The sequence below is a fragment of the Sander vitreus genome, chromosome 18, assembly GCF_031162955.1.
Source record: "Sander vitreus isolate 19-12246 chromosome 18, sanVit1, whole genome shotgun sequence".
Taxonomy (NCBI): domain Eukaryota; kingdom Metazoa; phylum Chordata; class Actinopteri; order Perciformes; family Percidae; genus Sander; species Sander vitreus.
Window position 1 is genome coordinate 26407199 of NC_135872.1, and position 26087 is coordinate 26433285.

General features: G+C 42.9%; 1 protein-coding gene across 5 annotated transcripts in view; it reads left to right on the forward strand.

Moving 5' to 3' along the window:
• Positions 1 to 2835: 2835 nt before the first annotated feature.
• The window catches only part of LOC144533037 (uncharacterized), a 31243-nt gene continuing 7991 nt past the window's right edge, over positions 2836 to 26087 (forward strand). The window contains exons 1-18 of one of the 5 annotated variants that reach the window (XM_078274099.1): positions 2836 to 2928; positions 3222 to 3296; positions 3886 to 4009; positions 4147 to 4252; positions 8040 to 8153; positions 8237 to 8353; positions 12301 to 12461; positions 14246 to 14392; positions 15275 to 15377; positions 15738 to 15866; positions 17026 to 17208; positions 17788 to 18035; positions 18206 to 19132; positions 19960 to 20056; positions 20246 to 20353; positions 22345 to 23829; positions 25350 to 25481; positions 25572 to 25700. In XM_078274099.1, the coding sequence (XP_078130225.1) occupies positions 2910 to 2928; positions 3222 to 3296; positions 3886 to 4009; positions 4147 to 4252; positions 8040 to 8153; positions 8237 to 8353; positions 12301 to 12461; positions 14246 to 14392; positions 15275 to 15377; positions 15738 to 15866; positions 17026 to 17208; positions 17788 to 18035; positions 18206 to 19132; positions 19960 to 20056; positions 20246 to 20353; positions 22345 to 23829; positions 25350 to 25481; positions 25572 to 25700 (4404 nt within the window). In that variant the 5' untranslated portion in view covers positions 2836 to 2909. Of the gene's footprint in view, positions 2929 to 3221; positions 3297 to 3885; positions 4010 to 4146; positions 4253 to 8039; positions 8154 to 8236; positions 8354 to 12300; positions 12462 to 14245; positions 14393 to 15274; positions 15378 to 15737; positions 15867 to 17025; positions 17209 to 17787; positions 18036 to 18205; positions 19133 to 19959; positions 20057 to 20245; positions 20354 to 22344; positions 23830 to 25349; positions 25482 to 25553; positions 25701 to 26087 lie in introns of all 5 variants that reach the window. The other 4 variants (XM_078274096.1, XM_078274097.1, XM_078274100.1 and 1 more) reach the window with 4 other exon arrangements.

Here is a 26087-nt window from a genome sequence, read left to right on the forward strand (position 1 = left end):
TCCTATTTATAGTGAAAGTGTAGTTGTTGACACAGACCAAATTATTCTGTCAACGTTTGTATGTGTGTGATGATGACACAAGGTTGGAATCATCTATTGTTTTTACCCATAGATGATCAGGTTGTATTAACAAGATGGAGAAAATATTCAACTGCATTAATCTGATGACATTTTGAAAATAACCACATTAGTACGCTTGTTTGTTTAGAACCAGTAAAGCCAAGTGTTCATAAAATAAGTCCATTGGATGATTACTGTGCAAATGGGGAAGCTCTCTCAGTCTTTAAGGAACCAGGAAGCATGTAGTCTTAATAACATGTCAGCCTTATGAATCATAAGATTGAAAAGTCATACAAGTTCTAATGACGCTCAGACCACATATTTTGGATTCAGTTTTCATGCAAGAACAGATTCTTCAGAATAACATCTCTCCATAGCAATGGGAACAATCTCTCGCACCATTTTCCTCTCTCTTTTGACTCCTAATTAATGTACAAAAAAACAACAAAAAAAAGCTTTGATTCTATTTGTTCTGTTGCACCTGCATTTGGCTTTGCTCCAATTGGAGCACTTAAACATTGATGCTGAGTAGGAAATCTTACATTGGGTCAAAGTAAATGAATCAATGACTTAAGTTAAACAAAGGTTCTGGGTGAAAATGAGGTATGCAGGCAGACCAGTTTGTTGTTTTAACAGAAAAGGCTTGGCTTGTTCCTCCTTGCAGGCACAAGTGACTTGAGCAGCTGCCTCATATACAAATGGGAACTATTTCTTTGTCTTTATTTTTGTCATAATCATAATTATAACCTAATTTATGGTATTAATACAGTTTTGTATTTGTAGCTGCAGGAGAATATTTGCTCAACACAAAAGGACTATTTAAAGGTTGAGGTAACTCAAGAGATTTAAGATTTGTCAGATGGATTAAAAAAGAATGTTCAAAATAGAAGCAGCAGAGGCTGAGATAAGTCCAAAAATACTGGATCATACACTTCCCATAATGGACCTTTTTCACAGCAGACATTTTGACTTGTCATAGTAGGAAAAGCACAGCTGAAATTGATAACCTTAGCGATGGCTCAATTCCATCAAGTGTCCCAGTAAGCTATTTCAGTGAGTCAGCATGCACAATACCAGGGCCTCTCCTAAGTGGAATGCAGCCATCATTAATGGTTTTGAATACACCTGTGCTTTTCCTACTATGACATGTCAACATGTCTGCCGTGAAAAAGGTCTATAATGCAACTATACTATAGCATCTTTCATTAGACCCTCCCTGCCTCCTAAGGCCAATTTCTTTAAAACCCCAAACCTACAGTTTGCAAGCCAAGATTTTTGGAAAGCTCCTCCAAAGCCACAAAAGACATAACACACAGGCTAAGGCTGAGTAGGTCTCCTTGTGACGAGTAAACAGAACTTCTGTGGTTTCAAAAGTATAAATGGCACAGCAGTCCCTTTGACATTATGCAGGGACAGAACACTGATAGTGGAACTACAGCCGCTGGACAGAGGCTGTCTTTCTTTTATGCTCTAATTCACATGTGTCTCAACTCAAGGCCCGCGGGCCGAACCCTGCCCCTGGCAGGTTTTGATCCGGCAATTAAGGTTCACAATAAATGTTGGCACGCCTAGTTGTGCACCAAAACAAAAAGACAGGAAACTGTTTTTCAAACGGCAACTACACGACACTTACAGCTGAATTTGGTAGATTTGCCGACTTTGGGACTCCCAGAAATTTCCACAGAAGCAGAGAGTTTTCAAAATTAAAACTGGGAAACAGATTTCTGTGAGTCGACTTTTAAAGTGTAATCTTTGTTTTGCTTGATTTGCTAAATTCTAAGATTTCTAAGGAACTATTTGCTGCCTTTTTTAGGGCTTTATGTGGACCAAACTGTAAGTGAGAAGACTAGATGAGACATGGAATAATACAGTCAAAGATATTTGACTTTTTCAAAATAAAAGCATGAAAATAAACTCTATATGTCTGGCCCTTGATGCGATTCTCCTTTCCCAGTGTGGCCCTTAGTGAAGTTGAGTTTGACACCCCTGCTCTAATTTGTTAATTACAGAAATTAAGTAATTATTGGGGACATTAGCCAACTAATTGTAAACATGAAGTCAGACTTTGAGGAACCTCCAAAGACTAAAAATGTTTATTTATTTGTATATTATGCCCACAAGTTAATAGCCTATCGTTTGCACCAGGAATGTTAGGTTCTTCCCCAAGGCCTGCAAGATTATCCTAATTATATTTTTAAGATCAATTTCCTCTGCAAACAAAATAATAACTTGTGTGCACAATATATTAGGCTATATTCTGTGAAAAAATATATCTTGTGGCACAAGATACAAAAATATCATCTCTCAGGACTTGGAGGGCTCCATTATCCTGGCAGTGTAGCCTATGCTTTAAATCTTTGAGCATGTTGAGGAATACAATTTGCAGAAAAAGGCCAAAGTTGGATTGGATAAACATTAAACTGAATAAATGAGCAACCAATAAAACAAAAAAAGTTAGGCCTTTAGTGTTAGCTCAAAAATATATTTTTTTGGGGTGGGGTGGGGACGACTTGAGGGGGGACCAGGGAGCTGTCCGTCCTTCTCTGTGTTTTCTCCGCCCTCTTTACGCTGGGTTTCCACAAGGCAGCGTAATAAACCGAGCAGCATCCAGTCGGCGGCGGGGTCAGCGCAGAGACAGACGCTGCTGAATAGATGCAACATGGCGGAGAAAGGCAGCGAGCAACCGCGGTCCACCCGGTGTTGTTTCCCAGCACCGCAGTAGAACTGTTCTGTGTTGGCGTAGACGGAATAAAAGAGGTGTCCGGTCCGGTTCCTCGGGTACAAGTTTGCTTTGCCACTTTAAGAAGAAAAAAAACTTGTGAAAATGAGCCGCGAGTGAGGAATTTAAGATGAGCCGACACGCAACAGGTAGGACTGTGACAAGTGCAAATGTGCACGCGACAGCTTATTTGTCCACAGTGACTAAAATGTGGCGGCAACTTGTGTATTTCACCGATAACGTTTTAATAAATGTAGCCTACCGTTTCGTGGCGCATTCGTCTTCATCACTTTACAGGGTGCTGCTCTTCAGCCAACTTTTTCTGAAGGCGGTTGAGGAATTTGCTGGACCGGTTCCTCCAGTGGTCATATTGCAAGGACTGTTAGAAATTCTTGTCTGGCGTGTTTTCAACGAAAATAATCATTTCCCACGAACCTTTCAGACGTACCGGAGTGTGCCCCCTCCCCGCCGCTGCCTGCTGATCATGTGCTCAACTCTGCAGCCGTGTTATTCCCTGGTAGCTATTAACCCACTCTACTCTGCCTGTCTGTTATACTTTGGTAATAAACCTTTTTCACAGCAGACATTTGGACTTGTCATAGTAGGAAAAGCACAGCTGAAATTGATAACCTTAGCGATGGCTCAATTCCATCAAGTGTCCCAGTAAGCTATTTCAGTGAGTCAGCATGCACAATACCAGGGCCTCTCCTAAGTGGAATGCAGCCATCATTAATGGTTTTGAATACACCTGTGCTTTTCCTACTATGACATGTCAACATGTCTGCTGTGAAAAAGGTCTATCACAATATATTTCACGTCAGTGTCACTTTTTGGATGGTTTCAGCACTGGGGGGAGAGTTTGTTGTAACATGTCTGCCGTGAAAAAGGTCAAGCTTGGCCATGAATTGGAGAGTGCTAATTAATTGTATTGAAGTGACAGATGCTGATACAGTAATGTTCTTTCATATTGAGCTATTGACAATAATCACAACACAGTTTTCATTTATATTGGCGATGTTGACTTGATTTATTGAGTTTAGTGCCAGATGTTTTGTCAAACTTGTCTTTTCCACATTTGACATCATTGGTGTTATCTGTCTGTGCAGGTGCTTTTGATCAACATGGCTGCCCTTTGATCGTGTTCCCAGCAGATGAGCAAGCCAAACTTCCCATAGAACTCAGCAAAGCAGAAGTGGTGGACTTCATAAGTTACTTTCTGTGTCTGCACAAGTACGTGGAGTCTGACACGCTTTTTTGTGTTTATGTGAGAAGGGAGTACAAGATGTACTGATGGTTGGATTGTTCTCTCTCTCTCTCTCTCTCTCTCTCTCTCTCTCTCTCTCTCTCTCTTTCTCTCTTTCTCTCAGCAGTAAGAAGCAGGAGAAGGAGGGTCTGGTGTCAGTGGTGGCTGATCTGAGGCACGCCTCACTCCCTACAACCAGGTTCATCGCTGAGACTCTGCTTCTGCTTGAGGTATTGTCATGGCAGAGTGCACTGTATGATGTTTCTGTGAATACTGGGCTGCAGCATGTTGCCAATGATTGTTTTGAAAGTAGATATCCACCACATGTAGAATGTGGCTTCTAGATTTCCACAGTAATGGCTCAGAAACGGGACGATCCTTTTGTAATGATTATAGTTAAAAGATAGGGGGTCTGGGTGGAGAGTCTGTCAGAACACACTAGACGGGAAGCTTGAAACGTTTAGTGAGTGTATCTTCAATACAGCAAGACAGTAGCCTTAAAGGGGCGCTATGCAGTTTTGGCAATTTCTTTGCTGTTTTCTCGCTTTTTGCTCACAGGTTTCTCTATACAGCTCCCCTACAGCTTCGGAATAGATATTTGACAACACTGTGTAAAAACCTGCTCGGTCAGTCTGCCGTTTCCTCTTTCTCTGTTCCTCCGACAATGCTTTCCTAGCTTTCTGCTTCTTTTTTGCCGGCTCAGCCATGACAATGGTGTGGAAAAACTCCATCGCTACCAGCCGGTTCTTGGATGGGGGCGTGTATGTGTGCAGTGCCTAGAGCAATTCGTTACATCGCGAGACCTGATATGATGCTGAGGCCGGCGGCTTGCCGGCTAAAAGTTGCAAGGGTGGCTTTTCCGCTTTACCCCACAGGTGCTGGGGGGAAGCGAGACGACCACCATTCAACCTGAAAAAAGTCATACAACCATTCCAATGACTCCGAAGTTGTTCAGTTAAGGTAAATTAAGCTAAAAAAAAACTCCATAGTTCCCCTTTTAATTATGACTTGTGTCAAAAGCCGCTTTCCGACCGGAGGGATTTTTCTCCATGAAGTGAGGCGACAGCCAGCAGGCGCCTGCCAGGGCCGCTAGCTCGTCGCTCGGCCAGTCATGCTCAGAGACCCCGCTGTGAGCCGGAGGTCTCCCAGACCGGTCTCGTAAATAACGCTATTGACTGTTGCCGTGCTTACATCACTCCCTTACCCCTCCTACCAGTCCCTATGGCCACTTGGCCAGTGTGAATGCAGATGGGGGGAAAAAAACGGTTTTGGGGGAGAGTAGTTAGTAGATCTGCTTAGAAGTGGACTTTTCCTATAACTAAGTTCCTAAAACTACTTGGTCGGAAAACCGCTAAAGGTAGGTTGTGTGGTTGATAGGACATTCACACACACATTGGATTGCAGTGTTATGTTAGCCCACCAACGGAGAATTCTCTATAACTGATGTTGCTAAACCAATGCATTAGCCAAACCAATAAATAAGCCAAGGTTTTTCTCTCAACCTGGTTTGCTTCCATCTCTCTTCTCTCCTTGGCCTTACCTGCTCATTCCCCCTCAACCCATCGACTTCTTTTGTGGCAGCACCACAGTTGGCAGCAAGACTGACTAGCTGTGCCGTATCTAACTCTTCTAATACACACACAGTACATCCAATTGACTGCTCCGCTGCCTCTTTATCTCAACGCACCAATCACAGCTTGGCATGAACTAGGAAGTCCACCTTTCTGTTTAAATGACTGCAGTGCTAAATGTCACAAACTACAAGTACACTTAAAAGTTGGTTAAAATATATGCTCAGTGTTGAAAATGTTGGCGTTATTTTGTCACTTATTGGGAGCAGTAGGCTAGTTGGAGCCAGTTACCTCCCAGGATCTGTGCTAAGCTAGGCTAGTGGAGGGTGCGTCAGACAGAGTTACAACACGCACGGAGATGAGAAGGGTATGTGTGGACTTATCCAACTCTGGGGGATACGGTGAATAAGACAAAGTCCCAATAAGTCGGCGTGTTTCTTTTTAAGCGAGGCCGCTGCAGTGGCGGAACAAGCTACAATGTAAGTTAATAGGGCAATTGTTCAGCTTGTATTTAGGGGTTAGGATTTTAAATGGGGTTCTGTCACCAATTAGGATTGCACATCATTGCCTTTTTAATATCTTCCCTTGAAACAGCACTGGGAACTGTAACCTTGCATGCTGACTGCCCCAAAAAGCACTAATATTTTCACTTCAGTGTCCAGAAATGCAGAACACAAAGCTTATTTAATTTACCAACCAGGGTGGCTCACTCACTGTTGGATTTAGCTCAACTTTTGATTTGTCATTTCCTGTGGGCAGAGAAGTCGCAACTCCACAGAATGAATGTCCCATCCTGCAGGGAGCATTCCTCTCGGCTATAGAAAAGACCAATGCTTTTATATAATCTTGCGTATTGTAAAAGTTTTTCAGGAGTATGTACGCACAGAGCTTTTGTTAAACATCAGCTTGGTGTTTCTGCTGTTGGTTCTTGGTTGGTCTGAATTATGCATGAACAAGACTTGGAATGGGTCCTCTGCACACAGCACAGTGACGCGCTCAACTTGTGATTGCCCTCTTGACTAGCAATGCTCTTCTTTTTTTTTGCAGCAGCAGCATTAAGTTAATGCATTATTTGTTTTGATTCAAAGAGCTGTTGTCTGAGCTGATCTTCTGCACAATACCAAGTGCTGTGTGTGTGTGTGTGTGTGTGTGTGTGTGTGTGTGTGTGTGGCATGCATGGCTGGTCACATGCTTGGTTATTAGAAAAGCCACCGTGAAATGACCTTAAATTGAGCACAATTATGTAGGGATGCTGCGTTTTTGCACCAAGATCAACTGTTCTACAAAAATGTGTAGTTTCCCTGTGGTCTTAGCTGCTGGCCTGATGTCATCATGCATACCAACATGTTTTAAACGTTTTTATTTTGTAATTAAAAACTGCTGGGATAGGAAGAACTGCGACCATAATTACTAAGTTATGTGTGGGGTGGTCAATCCAAACTTGATATGGCCATGCATATAACTTGATATTGTTTTTGCTTTCCAAGACCGATGGAGTAATTCAAAAGATGCATGGATTGTTCAACAATGATAACAAGCTAACAGATACTGTATGCGGCCGTATATATCTGGATCATACCTACGCAACTGCCCTAAGGCCCCAGAAACCAAATGGCCTCAAAAGTTGCACATTTACGGAATGTCAGTGGGTTTTGCTAAATTGATTACATTTGTACACACCACCACTAAAGTGCAATGTCAACAAATACAAGTCCTGTTATTAGCTAGTCAATGGGCTGTTTGGAGAGGGACCCTGTGTCAAAATGTACTTGTGATCTTAATTGAAGTTCAAGTTGGGCTGCTTACATGGTGCACATTCCTGAATAAAAATACCACAAATTGACTCACAGAAACCTTAGGAGTATCGGTGGGTATGTTTACAATGCACAGGGCAGTAGATGTTAGTCTCGCTCTGCCAGACCCTCCTCTACAGCGCTGCGGAGTAGGGACTGGCTAGTCCACACAGCATTCTGCGATGGGAGAAAAACGTGCTCTGGTTTATTTGTTTATTGGCATTTCTTTAATCCAATCACAATCGTCTTGGGTGGTGCTAAGCGCCGGACGGAGCCACGGTGCCGCTGCAGAATAGCCCCGGGAAGGAACTTGTTTTGGTGGAACACGTGTACGTTCAAAAGTTGTTTTAGTCGTACAACAGAAAACTCAGATTGGACAGCTAGCTGTCTGGATTTACCCTGCAGAGATCTGAGGAGCAGTTAACCAGAGTCCTCCATAAATTAAAATTACAACACAAAGAAAGCGTGAGGATATGGACATCCTGCCGAAAAGAGTGGCATCTGGCGGATTTTCTAGCGGCAACGGAGCAATCCCGGGGTCACAAACACTCTTCTTTTTCCCCATTTGTAAAATTGTTACAAAAGAGTGATCAATGTTTTTCTAAACATCACAAACCGTGCTAATTTTAGTTTTTTCCTTTTTTCTTTTCTAGCTGCACAAGCGGACGGTCCACAGTGTGTACATAGTTCAGCCCAAAAAGAAGGAGGTTGCCAAGCTGTTGCTCAAACTCCTGGCCCCGTCAAGGTCTCGCACTGCCTCTTTCAAGGTGAACAATGCAACACCTACTGTACCCCTGGGTTTGTTTTAGGTTTGACTTCATTAGGTAACGCTGATCTCATCATTTTGCAGAAAGTCCTTCTAAAAGAAACCTCGGAGCTCTCCAACTACATTGACCGAAGCCAGCTAACGGCAGCTTTGGGCGGCTACCTTATTTACTGTCACCAGAGTTGGGTGGCCTTCATCAAGGTAATTTTTGAAAAAAATTTCATAACTTTTTTGTTTTTGTTTTTTTTTGTTGTTAATTTTATGTTGAAGTTGGGACGTTGTGTAAAAACGTAAAAAAAATAAACCGTGATTGCAAATCAACCTATATTCAATTGAATACACTACAAAGACGAGCTATTTAATGTTCAAATTGGTAAACTGTGTTTTTTTTTTTTTTTTTTTTGCAAATATTCACTGATTTTGAATTTAATGCCTGCAACACGTTCCGAAAAAGCTGGGACCGGGGCATGTTTACCGCTGTGTTACATCAACTTTCCTTTTAACAACACTCAATACGCGTTTGGGAACTGAGGACACTAGTTGTTGAACCTTTTGTAGGTGGAATTCCTTCCCATTATTGCCTGATGTACGACTTCAGTTGCTCAACAGTCCGGGGTCTCCGTTGTCGCATTTTGTGCTTCAATGCTCCACACGTTTCCAATGGAAGACGGGTCTGGACCGCAGGCAGGCTAGTCTAGTACCTGCACTCTTTTTACTACGAAGCCACGCTGTTGTAACACGTGCAGAATGTGGCTTGGCATTGTCTTGCTGAAAAAAGGGATGGACCAGAAAAAGACCTTGCTTGGCCTGTATGTACCTTTCAGCATTAATGGTGCCTTCACAGAATGAAATGTGGACTCGTCAGACCTCAGCACGTTTCTACTTTGCGTCGGTCCATCTCAGGTGAGCTCGGGCCCAGAGAAGCCGGCTGCGTTTCTGGGTGTTATTGACATATGGCTTTCGCTTTGCATGGTAGAGTTTTAACTTGTAGATGTAGCGGTGAACTGTGTTAACTGTAGATGATGAAATCCCTAAATTCCTTGCAATTGTAGGAGCACACCCCCCCCCCCCGTTTTAACCATTTACTTTATCTTTGTCTTTACAAGAGTCGCCAAAAGGACGCTAATACCGGTGCATTAGCCCTGCACTACCCTTGGCCATACATGGACAGCCCTATCTCCCCGCTGTAAAAACTCACTGGGGGCTGCTGAATTTTTGGTATTAACTGTATTAACAAGTCGCCCAGATTAACGTTAACCCTTGTGTTGTCTTCCTCGTCGACCAACATGCAACTTTTTAGTTGGTTTTTTTTGTCACTTTTTTTCTTTACATGCTATAAAATTGAATAAAACACCCAAATTCAATGAAAGTAGTGAACTGATCATTTATTTAACTAAGCGTCGTAGAGAACCATCCACGTTATTTTGTTTTAAAATTTGGTTGAAAGAAATCCACATTTCTGGTATAGAAACTTTTTGAAAATGGAGGGTTAACGCTGTCAACAAATTTAGGATCATTGTGTTCTTCACAATAAAAGACGTGCTTTAACAATTCCAAATTATTCAGTAAAAGCTCCTTAATTTCCACTTTGTATGTAAAGTTAGACCGCAACCACAGCGTCGCCCAAGCGTTCGTACTGCTTTCTCTCATCAAAGTCATTTTTCGTATACTAATGAGACATGGACATTTACATGTGCATATGTGAAAATTCACACATGGATTCTCCGATGTGTATAGATTACCTTTTTATTTGCATTTCAAAGGCCATCGCGCAGGAAAAGCACTGAAAAGAATGGAAACTGTGTCAGACCGGATGTTTCCGGATATGGCCAATAACTCTGAACAGTGTCCAGTGTACATGGACACAGTTACGTTATTAGCTGATGTAAAATAAAAAGAAGAAGCAAAGTGTAGGATAGGAATAGAAAAATATTTTGTTAAAATCCAATCGGTGGAATTACATAAGTATTCTCTACTCACTTGGCAAAAACACCTATAATTTGATAAATATTAGCACACAGATGATGATAATCATGCAATAAAATGGCATCCCTCCATTAGCCATTCTGACCAGTTCTGTTTGTGAAACCCTTAGCTTCATAAGATTAGCCTTGAATCACTCAGATACTTGTCTTATGATCAGTCCGAGGGCTTAACCCAAAGTAACATTGTCCTGCTGTCCTCAGCAGCGGTTAGTTTGTACACACACAGATACATGCTCTGTTGTTCTGCTTACGCCTGAATGACGTACAATACAACTACCAGTAAATACAGCCAAAATATTTATTCCAACTATTTTTATTCTAAACATTGCTTCTTTGTGATGGAGAGCATGCTCAGCTCACTCAGCCAGGAGAGGTTTTCATGTGTGAATCCATTCATGAGATCTGTCCAAGCGGCCTGCGTCTATTGTTTGTTACCTTGGTGAAGCTTGTGCAAATGCCTCGTGTAATCAGCTGACCTTATTAGCAAGTGAAAGGAGACCCTCTTCCCGTTTTACATTATACATTCAGTCATGTTCATCTGGGCCATTTGGCGACGGTGACAGACTGACAGTATTCATTAACCATGGCAGCTCTCTGCCTATAGCCGACCTATTCAGGACGCAACTACATAATCTCTGCCACCTACATTTAGGTTGTGGGTGTTGAGCAATTGCAGCAACTACTATGGAACATAAATCAGAGCAGCCTTACAATAAGTCTCTCAGCAGCTTGATTTATTATAAGAATTACACTTAAAGTGACTATATGTAACTTTCAGTTTGTGTTGATTCTAGCGGCCGCTTTGGACAAAAGCGGTAGTGTTTTTACCACACCTGCTGTTGTAAAGGTCTTTTCTTTACGGTGCTGTATTGGCCACTGGATTACCGTTGTTAGCGTTACGGGGCGGTCATATAGTGGCGATGAATATTTTGCTCAGACAGAAAATCATTCATTTACTATAAGAGAATAAGTGCATCGTTGCATACAGAAACTTAGCCTACTTGAGATAAACCGGCTATCACTGTCACTGGGTCACGAGCCAAAGCATTAGGAGATTGTTGTAGCAACCAACGTAATAATAACTCTCAGTGCAGATCCATTTGGCCGTGCAACGTTTTCAGAAACGCGTTTCGGTGAACTATTTTCGTAAAATACGAGATCGTATTCTCAACGAGCCGCCATGACACGCAGTTGAAATTCTCGAGCAGCCAGACCCACGTCACGCGTTCGTCCAATCAGCTGCCGGTCAGGGGCGTGGAGCATCAAGCATGAATGTATGAAGTCGCGACACCACGCAACAAAATTGATCGGATGGTTAGATTAATGTAGCACATTTCATGAAACCCATGAAAGAACTAGCAAAATGAATGTTTTGACAGCAGTCAGTAAGTTTACATGCGGTATAAAACCTGATACAATACCCTGGATTCTCAAACGCCATGTAAATACCAGCGAAAATCGGAGTACCCTGGTCAATGGACCTATAGAACACCTTTAGTAACCAGGGTGTTTGTGCATGTATACACCTTAACCGGGGTACGGGTTAAGGGTTAATCGGGTTCTGCGTCCGTAGGTTATAACTGCCCTTCCCAACTCCGCTGCAGTTGTTTTTAACCCGGAAATAAAAGAGCAGTTGGAAGCAACGTTGTCAAAAACAGGAGTTTTAAACCCACTGAGGACTTCGCCAAGTACTAGCAAGAAGACCCATTTTGGGTGCCTGGCTACCTCACCTGGTAGAGCGCGTGGCCATATATAGAGATTTACTCCTCGACGCAGCGGCTGCAGCTTCGACAACGACCTGCGGCCCTTCGATGCATGTCATTACCCCCGCCCCCCCCCATCCCAAAAAAAAAAATAAAGACCCATTTCTGGCGCAAAAAAGTCGTCCATGTTCTCCCCGATTTCCAAGTTGTTGTGATTTTAGACAAAGGTCAACCGGAAGAAAAAGACCAGTTCCGACCAGTTTCACCGGAGAGCGCCACCTGCTGTAACGGCGCTAATCGCTCCCGTCATTCTTCCCATTCTTCCCCACTCATGTATGCACGGAGAACTGGCACGTATTCACTTACCCTGGTTACTGCTGTGCATGTAAACGCAACTGACAATGGCATGAACCGTCTTGGCATTTGAAAGTGACTCTGGCACTGTGCTGCTCCTTGCCAGGAGATCGATGACTTTGTCCAGGAGTTCCTGTCTGTGGTCCAGCGGCTGCCCTCGTGTATCTCCAGCCTGAAGTCTCTGTCACGGCTGCCGCTGCCCTCCACCTTCAGCGAGCTCCGACACTTCTGCTCCGCCAACGAGGCCAAGTTCCAGAAGCTCAGGAGGTGAGGCTCTACTCCTCACGTAGGCCAACGTTTGTTCAGTGGATCGTTTATTTAGACTTTTACAGTTACAAAATCCATGCAAGAAATAAATCTGTAATTATAATATGTATGTAATAGTATACATATATGCTATTTAGATTTACAATACAGTAATAAAAATAAAAAAGACCTCAATAAAGAGACAACTATAAACCACACACACATCTTCCCCAACCCACCCACCCACCCAGCTTAGGCTGTGCTAATCAATAAAGGAAGTTAAGCTAAACTATAACTATACAGGGGACAAAAGGCAAACAAAACAGAACAAAACGACAACTCCAAAAAAAAATAAAAAAAATGGTTATGGTCTTAGGTCAAAAACAAGTGTGTAAAGGATAAGGTCAATGATCAATATCACCAGGCTATAGTCTACATCGTGGCAGTTAACTGGATTGTGAAGCCTCTGGAGGCTGCAGGTCAACGGAGTCAACATAAGAAGGAAGGAACATAAGAAAGACGCTTAGCTTTCCAGTGACTCCAGATTAACCTCCTAGCTATGAGAGAAAGAAATGCAACAAAGTCTGATTTTAGACCAGAGGCCTGTACTACGAAGCAAGATTTGGCATTAACGTGGTAACTTCAGGTTCAACCCAGGGTTTTCTGTACCACGACGGTGGATCACTTGTTACCGCGTTCAATCGCCGTGGTAACTCGCACTGAACACCTAACCTGGTCGGGAGAAGGTTATGTTGGAGATTAGAGATCAACTGGTGTAAAAGCACCGCCTACTGACCAGTCAACACTCGGTTGATAACGGCGTCACCGCAACCGGTGAAAATTAGGACGGTGAGAGAGAGAATAAAAGTTAAAACATTTAGAGACCAACATTCCCTGATGGGTATTTTTATGAAATATATAGATTTTAATGGGAGGGAATTACATATCGGCTATCGGCATCTTGAGCCGCGTGTTGCCAATGCCCAAAGCGGTTTGAATTATGTTTCTGTACCACTGTGTACCACTGCCAGGGTTGCAACTGAAATAATAGGCTAAAGCAATGGCAGTTTATGGAAAGGACAAGTGTAATTATTGTCAGATCTAGTGCCTGACTGATGGGGAAGTGATATTTATAAGCGTTGTGATTTACGCATTTACAGCGTCGGCTATTATTTTTGCCAGCTTTCCTCCTGTTTTAGGAAGCAGCGACTGTGTTGCGTTTTGCCTGCAAAACCGTGTCTGTGTTCTACATATTTATGTAGAATTATAATTTGCTCTTCTTATATACAATATGCGGCTTTTGTAGATGTTTGCGATTGGTCGTGGTGCGCGAACAGCGCCTCTTTTATGTGAACGCGCACGACGCTGGATTGGGAAACCCTGGGTCGATTTGAAGTAGTTAACCAGCGTCGTGACACAGCTCATGCGGGACCGTGGTTGTTAGGGTTAGTGAAGCCGGGTAACTGAAATAAATCCAGGACATGTCGATCTGGATTTGTAGTACAGGCCTCAGGATAATTTGACAGTGTCAGGGAGGACTCCAAACAAGGCCGCAACAGGGCATGGCTCCAGTTGTGTCACAGTGGATAGTCTTGACTGCACTTTCAGTGACTGGCAAAAATTAGTGATGGCACTAAAATGCAGGGTGTTAAATCTAAGCGTAGCCAGTTTTCCACCCTATTAACTAGTACACCACCAGTGAACGATATACAACCGAGAAGCAAAAACAGAGTTTCTTTTAAGAGAATATTTTCTTTTACCCGCTACACCATCTTTATACTAACCTGTGTTGTTTTGCTATGCAGGGAGCTGGGGCTGGATGAACTGCTGAGGCACTGTGAGAGTATGGTGGAGAAGCTGCGTTACCCTGAGAAGGAGCCGTGCTACCAGGCGATGGCTGGCACTGCCCTCTTCACGCACACCGCCTTCGACATGCACCAGAACCACAGCAGGTACAGCAGGCAGCCAGCTCCCAGAGTACTGCTCTCAAATGGATCGTAATCCTCTGTAATAAGACTTCCCACACATACCATACAATGTTGCAATGGTCCTGTGTTGCACAACATCTGAAGCTGTGTGTGTGTGTGTGTGTGTGTGAATTACTGTCGCAGAGGAGTGAAGAATCTAGAAACTATTCACAGTTAGGAAGCGGAATTCTGAGAATTTTATTTTTTTCAAATAAAAACATGACTCATTGATTACTGAAATAGTTGGCAATTAATTTAATTGACAACTACTCAATTCATTTTTGCAGCTCTAAAGCATACATACATATAACCATAATATAACATCCCAAACAAATGTATGCATTAGATGGATATGGATTTCTATATAATGAAATTATATCTCTCAAGACTATAGACATTTAATTAAATGCCTATCCATAGAGCCTTCAGGCCCCTGGTGGTAAATGCAAGAATGTCAAGAAAGCCCGGAATTAGCAGGTTACATTTGTGGATGAACCTAGAGTAGCATGTAGGAAAGTCAACACAAGAAAATATAATCCGAACCAGCCACGATATTGGCTACAATATATAAATACAGAAAGTCATCAGGGCTGTAACAAAAAAGAATGCATACATATATAAATGAGCACAATCAACAGGACACAGGGGTAAATAAACTTGATTTGTATACAGTAAGTGCATCTATGCACAAATGATCAGGATGTTGGACTTTTTCTACATTTCCTATGACCAACTACGACTGTCTGATGAAATAGATGTGCGCTGTTCCAAGGTGTTTTTAGCAACCACGAACTGGCATAGAGTATGTTGTAATAAATATGAATTGATACCAGATGCATTTAAAGAGATTTCTTTCGTATTTTACAGGATAACGGCAGCAGTGGAAAAAGTGGAGCTGCTGTGGCAGCAGGCCTTTTCTAAGGCCCGTCTCCAGCTGCAGGTGTTCCAGCTGCGAGAGGACGCGCTGCAGGTGAGTCAGTGGACAACTGTTTGGGTCGGAGGGTGCTTTTACACCTAACCTGTTTGTGTCGCTGTAAACAAACTGTGGAGCATTTGCCCCTATGGTATTGTTCATTTGGACTGATGTGAAAGCTGTCAATCAAACTCTACTAGGGGTGCACGATTCAGAAAATGTCACGATTCAATTTTTAGGCTCACGACCATCAACAACTTCTCAGTCCCTCCCCCCTTTCTGTTAAAGCCCAAAACGGTCTCCTAAGCCCCTCCCCCCCACAAGGGAGATGAATGTGTGTGCCTGAGCAGTGATTGACACCCAGTTAGACACCCCTGGCTACCTCTATGAACTGAATGTGTTTACTTCTGCTTACAGATCACAGAGCAGATCAAAACTCTTCTTGAAGAGAAACTCCAGCCTTACAAAATGGAGATCGCCAAGGATGCTGCAAAGGCAGTGATGTTGGTGTCCGAATTTGAGGCCTCCATTCACACTCATGCTATGGTACTTATTTAGTTAATCATCACTGTGTTCTGTTTAACAGGTAGCCTGTTTTTGAGATGTGGCCTAAGTGTATTCCCAGTTGTGTTTATAGTGCAGCCTCAATTTAGTCTGTATTCGGGTTCAGATTCCCTTCTCATCCATGCTTCCTTTCAGCATTAGTGATCACAAGTACGCTGCGCGTTTGAAAATGTGCCTGTTTGGAACGGGATTGCTTAGCCTGTGGTATTACTGCTTGTAGAATTCTTCCAAACCAAACTGTACCCCAGAATGACTTGCAGAAGGACCCCAAACCACTTCATATGCAACTCCACTGTATTACTGATATACCTGACAGAGAACGTTGCAGATTCAGAATGTAATCACAAAATCTCACTATGAAAATGTGGAGTAATCAGACATTGGCTCATGGCAGTGCGCTACCCATCTGGCCGGTTATGAGAGCTAATCAGCACCTATCTGCGTTCATCAACCACCAGAACGTGTGTGTGCGTGCGTGCCTTTTGATTTGATTCACGGGGGTATTTTGGCGTAATGTTATTAGTGTTGTAAATTAGCAGTAGACTTAATTAACCCGGCCCGGGGTGAGTCTGAAAACTGCCTTGTCTGCCGGTTCAACTCTGAGATTTTCTCGCATTGCGCAGCGCTGTGAATAATCTCCGAGATTATGTTCTGCCTCTGTTTAGAAGTGGAGAATGTAGGCTACAGCTCTGAGCAACTTAATACGATATAGTTTCTGGCTTTTGTTTATTTAGTGTTGGCAAATGGCTTTTTATTGAGTTTCCTCTTAGCGAAATAATAGACACTGAAAAGCGTGGGGCCTTTTTTTTTCGCCAACCTTATTCCACACAGCAGCTACCTGCTCGTGCTCCAGGAAAGTGAAGAAAAGTTAGTTTGGTATATCCAGCAATCATGTAGTTAACGTTGGAAGCATTCTGTATGCGGGCGTCTGCGTGTGACGTGCAGGTTACCTTCCCTCCCAAACGCAGACACACAGACAGACAGACAGACAGATAGATAGATAGATAGATGTCTCGCTTTATTAGATGGATATCAGTAGTTCACATCATCACATCGTATTCCCTGTGATTAAATCTTTTGGGAAGTACTGTTCACTTCTATCTTCAAATAACTCGAGCCCTCCTCACCTGTCACCTACCAGGCTCTTATTCGCTGTGCTGAAGATGTGATCCACACAGCATCAGAGATCCTGCTCTTTGAGGGTCAGACCAGGGAGCGCTGGGTGTTGGATCTGGAGAGGCTGAAGGAGAAACTCCACTCTGCTGTGCACTTCATTCTCCGAACCCTCCGGGCAGTTTCCAGCTACCATCATTACTACAGCAAGGCAAGTTCTCAGCATTTGAAGACATTTAAAAGTGGCCGCGCTCAGTGCTCGTTTCTATGGTGTTGGGCTATAGTCTAGAGAGATGCCTCATTCCCAACTGCAGTGTCTGGTACTGTAAAGCCCAGTTTGACGAAAAACATTTTATTTTTCTGATTCACAGGCCCTTGCGTTCTAAAACCAGCCACTTTAACCTTAAGGGCAGGACGCCCTTCTTCAGCCTGTGAAACACGCTGAAGAAACGTCTGTGTGGCAATAAAGTATTACAGTGCTGTCCAAAGTACCTTTTTTATATATTCTCCAAAGATCTAGGCCCCAGTCTCTTAAGTTTCAGTGTGAGTTTAGCCCATTAAGTGTTATTTATTCATCATTTTAAGTAATTTCTCAGATATAAATTCTATTACGTACCCCCTTCTCCAACATGAGGATTTGCAACTTTTATCTCCGAAACTGACTGCAGAAAATGCTAAAAAAAAAATAAGTTGACAGTGGTGTCTTCAAGTTAAATGCGCACCGCCTCACCCATTACCCTCAACCTCCCCGTAGTTCAAATCCTGAACATGAACACTGTTCCTCTTACAGGCCAACGGCTGGTACAGGCTGGTCCTCTGTGAGAACTTCCTCCAGGAACTTCTGTCAGGGGTTAACGGAGACGACGTCCCCATACAGGGCAGGAACTGGGGGAAGATCCCTGCGTGGAGGTACAAAATGTCGGCTTTTCTGAAGAAGAATCCCCCTCCAGATATGGAGGAGCTGGTTCATCTGGCTCATCTGTCTAATGCCATCCTAGATGGCGATGTCCAGGAGGCGGGCAAGCAAATGTCTCAGCGGTGAGAGAGCATTGATTGACATGTCACAAAGAGGTTATGAAGGGAAAACTATTGCTGTGTGTTAGTCCTCTTACAGAAGTTTCTTGTAGAGAAAATATTAGTACATTTGACATTGTGCAGTACTGTTACATGGCCAATTATTCAGTCATTTTATTTTTTTTATTAATCAGGTGCATGACTTTGAGGAAACTTCTAATTTCTTCGGGACCTGTGTCTGTCGGCCACCTCCAGCTGGCCTTACAGTGGCAGTATGAGTTGTTGCGGAGCAGCCATGTCAATCATTCCTCTACTGACAGTTCTACAAACGGAACAGCTAAGGATGTTCAAGACCTCACTAAATGTGAAAGTGCTAAGGAAGCTGCCCATCTTCTCGGAACGTCTCCATCGACTGCGGTTACCAGGATGGTGTCGGCTGAGGGCAAACCCTCCTCCCTCAGCTCATTCGACTCTGGCTTCGATGGAGCTGGGGGCAGCCAGCTGGAGGCCTGGGGAGGGAGGGAAGGAGCGGAAGGTCCTCTGTCCAGATTGGCTGGGACCAGGGACTCTGTAAGGCCTGCCACGAGCCAGCCTCAAATGGACAATTTCTCGGATTGTGAAGATCCCAGAGAGGAGTTTGGCTCTGTGGGAAACTCCTCCAGGGCTAGCATCCAGCTCATCCCGAAAGTAACCGTGGATTCTGTAAACTTGGAGATCAAAGTGAAGCGTTCAGCCGCGCTACCCAATAATCCTTGGCTTAGCTTGCCAGTAGACGATCTGGAAAACTCGTACACGGTTACCATCACGCAGAACAAAACGCCGCAAAAGAGAGACGTACAATTCCACGACCCCTCTGACCCCAACCAGTCCAACTTGTCTCGAGATCAGCCCACACAGACGGAAGTGTTGAGCAGCACACAGCCCAGAGGGCCACAGAGCAGGAAACGGACACTACATCAACAAAGCACTTTGGAAGATCCTCAACTAAGTCCCATTTGCAACATCCTCTCCAGCACTATAACAGAGGAAAGAGACAAGTCCATCTGCACCACAGAGGGGATTCCCACTCTTCTCTGGGATTCTTATGACCTCCATGACCAGAATCCGGATGCTGTCGATGGGTAATGCATCTGTTTCAGAAGATGCATTCAGTTTTACAATGTTCGCAGACAGCCTTACCTTTTAACCACAAATGTTCCGTCTGATGTTAAATCCAAAATGCTTCCACATAGAGCTGGAAAGATTAATCGATTTTAATCGTCAACTATTTTGATAATTGGTTGGAGTCTTTTTTCATCAATCTTTTCTAGTTTTTTTTACTTCTCTGTGACAGTAAGAGACATATTTGAGTTGTGGACAAAACAAGACATTTGGGGACGTCATCTTGGGTGTCATCTTTCTGACATTTGAAAATGATAGATTCAAACGTAACTCTATATTGGATAAGTTTGTTTGGAGTTGTTGGACTGTAATCTTGCCCAAATCCAATTTTAAAACTAGGACAGAGCTAGTCTAGCTATCATAATTTACTGGGACACTTGATGGAACAGAGCCATTGTTAAAGTGCTCATATTATGCTCATTTTCAGGTTCATAATTGTATTTAGAGGTTGTACCAGAAAAACACCATATTTTTGTTGTACTACACATTGCTGCAGCTCCTCTTTTCACCCTGTGTTGAGCTCTCTGTTTTAGCTACAGAGTGAGGCATCACACTTTTATTCAATCTTTGTTGGGAGTCACTCATGCTCAGTAGCTAGGTAAGGACTACTAGCCAGTCAGAAGCAGAGTATGAGGGTGTGCTACGCTAGCAGCTGGGAGAGCATTATAACGTGTTACAAAGTAACGAGCGTTCGTCATGGAAGTAAAGGCTGGACTGCTGAAAGATTGGTTTGGCTACAAGAAATTACCAATTAGCACTTTTCCTGTATTTGTTTTTTTCCCCCCAGTGTCATTGATATTTCCCTGAATGACTGGGATGTGAAAGAGCAGGAGGATCTGAGGGAAGTGGAAAAGATCCTGGACAGGGCTGATAAAATACTAGAGGTAAGAGATGCCCCATTGAAGTAAAGGGGTGGATGATTGCTGCCGTTAAGGGCTGCAACTAGTCATCATTTTCACTGTTATGAAATGTCCCAATATACCCATCACAGGTTAAAAGAGCCCATTGATATCGTCATTTCTCACTTGATCAGCAGTTGTGCTCAGCAGTCAAATAAATGTCTTTCTCTACAGAAAGAAGAAACTGTTCTGGCTCAGGAGGCTGCGCTGGATGCCCTGCTGAGGTCTGAGGACCGGCAGAATCAGTGGCCGCTGTGGGACAGCGAGGACCATCTCGGTGTGGTACGTTAAGCTGATGGTAGATCAAATCACAGATGTGAACTAGGGCTGAACGACTTGGATAATTGCGATTTTTCTGCCAGATATTGCGATTATGATTCGATTGGAGATTTATTTTTTTTCTTCTTAAAAGTTTAGCTAAAGTTCAATACTCACTGTGTAACGGATAAAACATGTCATGGAGCATTATAACACGAGACACCATCCAAACTGCTCTATGTTCTTATGCAAGGATGAGAACGTAGATATGGATTGCTAGCCATAAATGTCTTTCTTTTAATAAGCATGGAACATTGAACAGTCAAATGCTCAAGTTATAATCATAAAATAACAATTCCAATAAAAAAATATTAGTACTTTCCTGTAAACTGAAATGTCTCATATGCCTCAGTTTAATAGCAGCATTTACATATTACACCTTCTACCATCATGTAATATGAAGTTATAGAAAATAAATGAAAAATCCACAGAAAATAGGACATTTCTGTTAACGGTCTGTGATATGTAACATAATTCCAGCGTTTATCTTGTGAAAAAACGGTAAAAACAAAAAGAGGAATAAAAAAAAATGTTACACCAAACATTCAACTAAATATTGCACATTCAATTAATCGCGGTCTTCACGATTGGCTAATCATTCTTTCAAATTTTGATTTGAAAACGATTCATCGTTCCGCCAACTACGATGTTGGGCGGCCACTTATCAGTGACAGTTAGTTACATATTGCAAATGGATTTGATCAATTGGATTCAGCATTTTTTCCCTTTTCCTAATCTCCAGGACGTTTTGTTCTTGTATGATTTGCACTACACGTACAGGCTAAAGGATAACCTGCGAACTGAAGTATTTTGTCGCTCTTTTCGGCCTGATGTCCGTCACCTTTTGCTTTCTTTGTGTTCTAATTTTAAACTCCAGTGGATGTATGAGGACTATGGTTAACTGCTCCTCAGATCTCTGCAGGGTAAATCCAGACAGCTAGCTAGACTGTCTGTCCAATCTGAGTTTTCTCTCGCACGACTAAAACAACTTTTGAACGTCCACATGTTCCACTCAAACAAGTTCCTTCCCGAGCCTATTTTGCCGCGGCACCAGGGCTCCGTCTGGTGTTAGCGCCGCCCCTGACCATTGTGATTGGTTTAAAGAAATGCCAATAAACCAGAGCACGTTTTTCTCCCATCCCGGAATGCTGTGTGGACTAGCCAGACCCTCCTCCGCAGCGCTGTGGAAGAGGGTCTGGCAAAGCAAGACTACTTGGTCGGCAACGGAGTAGCCAACTGTGTTAAATGTAGTACTTGATTTTTGTGTAGTTTTCATTGAATAGTTGTTATTGTATTCGTTTTCATCATTTTGATAATAGTTAATTTTAGTCGGTCAACAAAACCTAAAGACATTTTCTGTTCATCACTGTGACATTTTAGTGTCATTGTTGCTAATGTTATGTTAATGTACTGGAAATTTCAGCTTGCATGATTTTGTCCCAGTTTATTTGCAACTCATTCAGTGGGATTGTAGATGAAGTTAGTCCAAAAACTGTTTTTCTACTGATTTTATTTTTTTATTTTTTTTTATTTCTATTTATTTTATTTCTTTTATCAGATTTCACTGAAAAAAATCACTGGTAGACAAAATGAATGACTTAGAAACATTTACCATTAAAGAAATATATAGCCATGCAGTACACACGAGATGGTATTTGTATGTACTGTATGCAATACCTGGACATGCCTTTTTTTTTTTACTTTGTTTGAGGACAATGTTTAAGACTTGTCAAATATTAGTCATCACTGTTAACTAAGGTGATGGTAGAGTAGTCTGATGTATGCAATGGGATTCCTGTTGGTTTCTATCCAGTATGTGTACCTGTGCAGCTTGTTTGTCGGCCACTGTGACCATAGAACAAATGTCTACCTTCATTGAACTACAGTTGATACACCCAGTGTAAACCTGCAGTGTTTGTTCATCGTGCTTTATCAGCTTATGTTCATTTTTGCAGATGTCTTCTAGTGAGCTGGCTGAAGCCGGCGTTCTTGGCCTCGAGGATTACCTTGACCCTGCAGAATCTGACGACCTCCGTGAACCCAGATCAAGTGGATCTGCGAGTGAAACTAAGGCTTCTGAAGATGACGGGCACTGTGCTGAAGCTGCCACAGGCGCAGAAACGGTAGCGTTTCACAGCTGGCCGGACCTGCTGACGGAGCTAAGAAAAGTCCATGTCCTGGATGAGCTGATCATGGAGGAGAACCTGAAGATCCACCAGCTCAGACGCTGCGAAGAAAACCCTGAAGAAGAACTCTCTGTGAGCAAACCTCCGGATACAAACGGACCGTCGAGTATGGGCAAAGAGAGGGAGGCTTTTCGGTTACAACTGGAAAAGGAGAAAAGGGAGGTGGAGAAGCTTGAGAAGAGTTTGAACGAAAAGTGTAAAGTGAAGAAGCACAAGGACACCGCTAGAAAGGTTGTAAAATGTTCAATAATGGAGAAGGCTAGAAGTGAGAATAAGAAAGACCAAGCCCTCTGTGATGAGCTTTTATCGGGTAGTTATAACAGATCACAGAGAACACACTCAACATCTTTGGTCCTGAATGATTCTCAGGCTCAGGATACCTGTAAAACTGAAAATATAAAAGATACTAAAGAGGCTACACCACAAGACTTGGTTCAACTTCCAGATTCCCAATGTCAAGGTGATTGCTCTGGAGCTGAGCCATCAGTATTTAACAGAGCTACCTTTAATATTACCTCTGATTTAAAGGAACCTCCTGAAGAGTTGGGGATCCAACCTCAGGGATGCATCCACGGGGAAAAATTGGACGAATCTGGTGAAAATGCTTCTTTAACCTCTGAAATGAGGCCAGAAGATGGAGTCTTTGACCCAGGCGGAAAATCGCACCTTCCTCCTGCGCTCCCGCCAAGCAAGGCTTCACTTCCTGTGAATGACAACCTCGCTGAAAACAAGCCTCCCCATTCCGCAGAGCTGCAGGATCCAGCTCGGCCCTCAGTTGCTCAAGATCTGGGTTTTGTGCAACATGATCTTCAAGATAAAACACTTGACGCGCTGCCAGAGAATGTGAATGCAGCCATCAGTCACACCTTGGTTGTCAATCCAAATGTGAAGGAGCACAGCAGCAACAACAACAACAACAACCATGCACTTACCGAGAAATACAAGTTGTCATTAGACGACTTGTCTGAAATAAGCACTGAAGATGATGCCCCTGTGGTAGCTGCTTGTAGCTTGTTGCTACAGACACATTTACGCCCGGCAAAGGAAGTCCAGACTGTATCTCCTGCAGATGAGCGCCCACATCAGCAGACCGCACTCCAGCCGTGTCCTGACCAGCCTCTGGAGTTTGACCCCGGGGGCAGAGATGAGCAGAATGAAGACTTGCCTGATGGTGTTCAGAGCTCTGAGGCCATGAGGATATCCGGCTCTGGGTCACCTGGGATTCAGGCCCAGCTTAACATCAACATGAGAGAGGTAAACTCTACTGTAAAACCATAAACGTTGTAGTTTAGCTTAGCATAAAGACTGTAAGCTGGGGGAAACAGCCGGCCTGGCTCTTTCTAAAGTTCAACCGACCAACACCTACACAGCTCAATGACTACGTTTACATGCACATACTATTCCAGGTTTTGCCCTTATTTCGAAAAAGACAATATTCTGACTAAGTTGTTTACATGGCTAATGAAAGTGAATATTTCACTAATAGTTTACATTTAGCCGTGCAAAATACGATTTTCTTTTTCAAAGTTTACCAGCGGATTTGTTGGACTGTGTGAACACAGCCTCCCTCTTTCATTCCTTCGACCAGCTTCTTGAAAAGGTCGGCGTAGCGATTGTGTGCGCATATCCAAAAACCTGTTGATATCCTCGAATATATCCGATTGAGACACATATTCCGAATGCGCTGTATGTCCAAAGAATGCCTCTGTAACCCGAATAATACCAGAATATCCCACGTCTTAATCGGAAAATGCTATATTCGGAAAAAGGCCTTATTCGGAATATCCAACCGGAATATGCTGTTTACATGACCTGTATCAAATTTGGAATATTGTCATATTCGGAATAATAGTGGAATATTGGTGTGCCTGGAGACATACTCATTAACAGAAATGGAATTAAGGCAATTTGTAGTTTTAAGGCTTGCTAGACCCATTTCTTGACTTACAGTGTATCCCTCCGCCCAGTGTGCAGAGTCTCTGGCCACAGCACAGGTTGCCAGATAGTCGGTGAACACAGGTTTGGGTTTTTGACTCTGTACAGCCATAGTGGTTACCAAACCTGGCAATCTTACTGTGATGTAGGGATAAAACTAAGGATTATTGCTTTATCTGTCAATTTATTTTCTCGATTAGTTGTTTGATCTATAAAAAGGTCCGAAAATGGTGAAACATTTTTTTCCAAAACCGAAGAGGACGTCCTCAAATATCTTGTGTTGTCCACAACTCAAAGATATGCAGTTCACTATCATAGAGGAGTCAAGACACTAGAAAATATTCACATATTAGAAGCTGGAATCAGAGAACGTTTACTTAAATAACAAACCAATGAATCGCTTGTCAAAATAGTTGGCGAGGAATTTAATAGTGGACAACTAATCGACAATCTTTGCAGCTTTACTGTGATGACAAAAGAGTTTGAGGTTCTGCAGCCGACTGCTGCCAAGAAGTACTTCCAGTGTGCAACTCCCTTTTTAAAACCACAAATTGACAGTAATTTCATTTCTGCTTGTCTAAGGGTTAAGCAAATGAGATGTTGATTAGACATATTTTTTTTTCCACTTTTGGCAGAGCCAGGCTAGCTGTTTGCTTGCTCAATATTTATGCTAGGCTAACCACATCCTGACTGAGTTAACTCATGACGGCTTAACACAGTCATGGGTTAAAACCAGATTGTGCGTGAAGGAGCGTTGCCTAACACGGGGAGGCATCCCCAGCATTATTGGTCGTTTCATTCAAATGGATTTTATTTATTTTTTTTCTCTGTGATTGCAGATGACAGATTTCAAGACCCCCATAGTACTGGATACGGGCTCTGGTTTGATGAAAGCAGGATTTGCAGATCAAGACCTCCCCAACGTTATATTCCCAACAATTATCGGGATGCCAAAATACGAGGTACTTAATGTATGTGCTCTGCAAAAAATGAATTATGATAGTGATGTGGCCTTGCTTCTAGTCAGCCTCTTCTGATTTTAGAAGGTTTGTCTTTGTCAGGAAATAATGAATGGTAACCTTGAAAGGGAGACCTACATTGGACATGAGGCTCAACACATGAGAGGGGTCCTGGCTCTGAAGCATCCCATAAAGAACGGGATCATTTGTAACTGGGACGAAATGGAAAAGGTAAATAGGAATGCATATGCCTGATATGTGATGTCACTGGCTGTTGCTGCTAGTGGTTTTGTGAAAAAGGATCCTTGGATCTTTTCTCCAAGAGGGGGGGGATAAAAGATCAAAGCATTCCATCCTTAGCCAGATTAGATTTAGTATTCTCTGCGTCAAGTTTAATTGGCATTTCAAAGTTGCCGTTGGACATTCATCGGTGCATGTACAGTATCATTTCCTGTTGGCACAATAGGGTTACAAAGACATATACTATGACAATTAGTTTGTGATACATTATACTATAAGATTATAATACAGTATGCTCCTGCATCAAGGCATTAGATCTACAGGGTTAAGGTTAGCTTACCCTAACCCTACAACCCCACCCCCCCCCCCCCCCCCCCC